We start from the raw sequence: 3,578 nt of genomic DNA on the forward strand, positions 1-3,578 counted from the left end.
ACGTTGTGGATAGCCAGTCCCCCAGGCTCCTGGCAAACCAGCTGAGATGGGACCTGACGGCTGAACAGATAGAAAACATGGCTGCAGAGCTCACAGAGAGGACCAAGATTGTGTACGACCGGGTGGGCTCCCAGGAGCAGGGTGAGGTGTCGTATGAAAACACTCTCAAGGCACTGGCAGATGTGGAAGTTGAATATACAGGTATGTGCACTGCGAAGGAATCCTGGCGTTCTGGAAATCCGCATCTTATGAAGGTTTTTTGGTGTTTGGTTTCTTTCTCTGGACTTTTATCTCCTTTTCTCTTCCCTTGGCTCCCTCAGCAGTATGTTGGTTTTTTCCAGTTAATGTTTATACAGCTCAGATATAAGTACAAAGAACAGAGATTTGGAACAGAAGAGCGAGTCTAAAATGAGGACGGTGCTTTGGCAGCAGGACAGTCTGTGGCAGGAGTAGCCAGGTTGTCTCCTGCAAAATAAAATTTGTTAAGGTGCATTAGTGGGAACAAATGGTGTGTTGGCAGAAATGGTTCAGATGATCTAAGAAATCTTCAGCTCTTTGCTAACTTTTTCCTTAAGGCAGCACATAAATGTCTCTTTGTGTGCCTTGTTCAAACACTGCTATCACTTTAGGGCTTCTGTGTGGAGCAGAAGCCAGCTTGCAAGCCTTTTCTTTCTCTCCTCTGATTTCTTCTTAAGAGAAAAAACCCTTACTAAGGAGGGGTAATGTTAACTTCAGCAGAACTGTCAGCACTTTCTTTGGCCAACAGAGAGTAGCTGCCTGCTCCCTTTCTGCTGGGTGGAGAGTTCTCATGAGTGGAGGGCAGCGCCTTCCCGCTGGAGCTGTGTTATTTCAGGTTTTGCAGAGATGGTGGCAGTTTGTTTTCACTTCTAAAATGGAAATACTTTAGGACAGAGCACACCTGGGGTGTGGTGGCTTTTGAGGAGTGTGTGCAGTAAAGGTGTGTCACTTTTAACCTGGTCCTCTTAGGAGAGGAGTCACACAATGATGCTGCCCTGTGTCTGCCAGCACAGAAATCCTGTGATTCTGATACCAGCTGTAGATGGGGAAAAGGCTTTGGGAACTCACAGGCATGAAATCCATGAGAGGTTTGTGAGAAAGAGGGATTGTGGAGGGGAATCAGTGGATGGCAGTGAGGAAGGGTGTCTGGGTGCTGTGGGTGACAGTGCTGCTTGCAGAGGACAGCTCTGGGCTTGTCTGCTGGCAGCCACTTGCCTCGCTCTTCCCTTGTGTGGGCAGGTAGGTCAGGCTCTGGGGCTGTCAAACTGGCTCCCACTTAACACAGGCTCTCTGTGTACACTCCCACTCACGAGCAGTTCTGGGACATGAAGCCATTGCCTTTACCACAGTCCCTCTTCTCTCATCCAGTCCGTCGGAACATGCTGGACTTCCCCCAGCACGTCTCTCCGTGCAAAGACATCCGTGCAGCGAGCACTGAGGCTGACAAGAAGCTCTCAGAGTTCGATGTGGAGATGAGCATGAGGCAGGACGTGTACCAGAGGATTGTTTGGCTCCAGGTCAGTGATGTGCCCGAGCAGGGCACTGAAACCTCCTGGAATTACAACCAACCCTTTTCCCTTGTCCCAGAACTTAGAAATGAATGATGGCAAGTCAGGTCTGGAAGTGAATCGCTGTGTGATCATGGCAGAATGGTCCAGCTGTTAGTGGGAACTGGAGAGCTGGGCTTTGAGGGCTCTTCCTTCCCTCAGGGCCTCAGTTACCCCTTTGATAAGGTAGTAGCTAATGCACCAAACCAAAGCCCTCTTGTGGGGTGTTTCCATCTGCTTCTGGGTCACTGGTGTTACAATAACCCCCAACTCCCACGAGGAACTGGCTTTCTGCAGCACCTGATCCTGCAGTTCCCTGTGCCTCTGGCTTTTGTTTTACAGGAGAAAGCAGAGAGTGCTTCACTGAAGCCTGAAGCAAAGAGGTACCTAGAGAGGCTGATCAAACTGGGTAAAAGAAACGGTCTCCATCTCCCTGAGGAAACGCAGGAGGTGAGATCACAGAGCTTAAAGTAAGCACACACATGGGAGTCTTGCAGGGCTAAGAGGGGACAGTGTAGCGCTAGAGCAGAGGACTGAGGCTTAGACTCAAGTTTTGCTCCTGATTCCCACGATTTTGGGCACACTGGTGATGCCTCTATGCCCCTCTTTGTCCTTTCCATTGAAGGGGATGACATTTACAAAGTGGGATGAGCACTGGGAGTTGAGGAGCTCCTGAGAAGCTGAAATTGCAGATGGTATTGTGCAGGTCGAGTGGAGGCAGCACCCAGTCCCTGCATGCAAAGGGGTGATCAGGCAAGGGGGGCTGAGCTGCTCAGCATCTCCCTCCTTTACCACGCACCGGTGGCTCAGTGAAGGAGCTCAAAGCTGGATTAAAAATAGAAGAGAAGGTGAAGTGAAATGAAGGTAGAAGAGGTTGTTGGTTAAACACCTGCACCTCCTGAACTGGCAGGAGACAGTTGGGACCTTGCTGAGGTGGCTCCTTTCCTACCAGGTGTGATCCAAGGGAGCCTGTACCAGGCTGAGAGCTCAGCACCTTCATGCAGTTAATTCTGCTGCGTTGTATTTGAATTCAAGCCAAGTGCAGACCCGCTACTGGGCAGCTCAGCAGGCTGCTGCCTGCAGACAGTGGATGCTGCCATTTGACTTCCCCCTTTGGACTAACTTTTCTCTTTTCATCTGTATTTTAAAGAAAATCAAAGCTATTAAGAAAAAGCTGAGTGTCCTTTGCATAGACTTCAACAAGAACCTCAATGAAGACACCACCTACTTACCCTTCTCGAAGGAAGAGCTAGGTATGGAGCACTCGGGCTTATTTCTCTGCTGGTGTGGCCCTGAGTGCCTGGATTCCTCTGGCTAAGGAGCAAGAGCCTGTTCCTGTCCTCAGTCCCAGAGCTGGTATTTCTGGAGAGGCTTGGTCTCTCCATCAGTCTTGTCTGCTCTTTTCTCAGGAGGGCTCCCTGAGGACTTCCTGAACTCTCTGGAGAAAACAGAGGATGGCAAGCTGAAAGTCACCTTGAAATACCCACACTATTTCCCTCTCCTGAAGAAGTGCTATGTGCCTGAGACAAGGAGGAAGGTGGAGGAAATGTTCAACTCCAGGTGCAAAGAGGTAGGTGAGCCTTGCTGCTTGCCAGCAGGGCCAGACACTAAAGGGGTCTTGTCTGACATTTGTGCTTCTTTCAACACTGGGGCTCGTGCTTCACTTTACTCACCTCACTTTACTCTGTCTGACTGTACCATGCAGGAGAATTGCTTGATCCTCAAGGAGCTGGTGGATTTGCGGGCTCAGAAAGCCAGTCTGCTGGGCTTCAACACGCACGCAGACTTTGTGCTGGAGATGAACATGGCTAAAAGCAGCAAGACGGTGGCTTCATTCCTGGGTATGGCACTTGGCTGTGAAGCCAAGAGCTGGGGCATGTGTTGAGCCCGGTCTGCTGCTCTCAGCCCTAGGCACTAACCCTGCCTGCCTTGGTTTTCCTAGATGAGCTGGCTAAGCAGCTGAAGCCCCTTGGGGAGAAGGAACGGGCTGTGATCCTGGACCTGAAAAAGCAA

The 3,578-nt window shown here is 50.5% G+C and overlaps 1 protein-coding gene across 1 annotated transcript in view; it reads left to right on the forward strand.

Moving 5' to 3' along the window:
- Positions 1-2: 2 nt before the first annotated feature.
- THOP1 (thimet oligopeptidase 1) overlaps positions 3-3,578 on the forward strand; it is a gene marked incomplete at its 5' end in the record, with an annotated part of 6,113 nt that continues 2,537 nt past the window's right edge. The window contains 7 exon segments of the mRNA XM_010024367.1: positions 3-201; positions 1,387-1,535; positions 1,908-2,015; positions 2,716-2,818; positions 2,975-3,135; positions 3,271-3,406; positions 3,508-3,578. Coding sequence (XP_010022669.1) covers positions 3-201; positions 1,387-1,535; positions 1,908-2,015; positions 2,716-2,818; positions 2,975-3,135; positions 3,271-3,406; positions 3,508-3,578 — 927 coding nt within the window.

The sequence above is a fragment of the Nestor notabilis genome, unplaced genomic scaffold, assembly GCF_000696875.1.
Source record: "Nestor notabilis isolate BGI_N333 unplaced genomic scaffold, ASM69687v1 scaffold25680, whole genome shotgun sequence".
NCBI classification, from domain to species: domain Eukaryota; kingdom Metazoa; phylum Chordata; class Aves; order Psittaciformes; family Psittacidae; genus Nestor; species Nestor notabilis.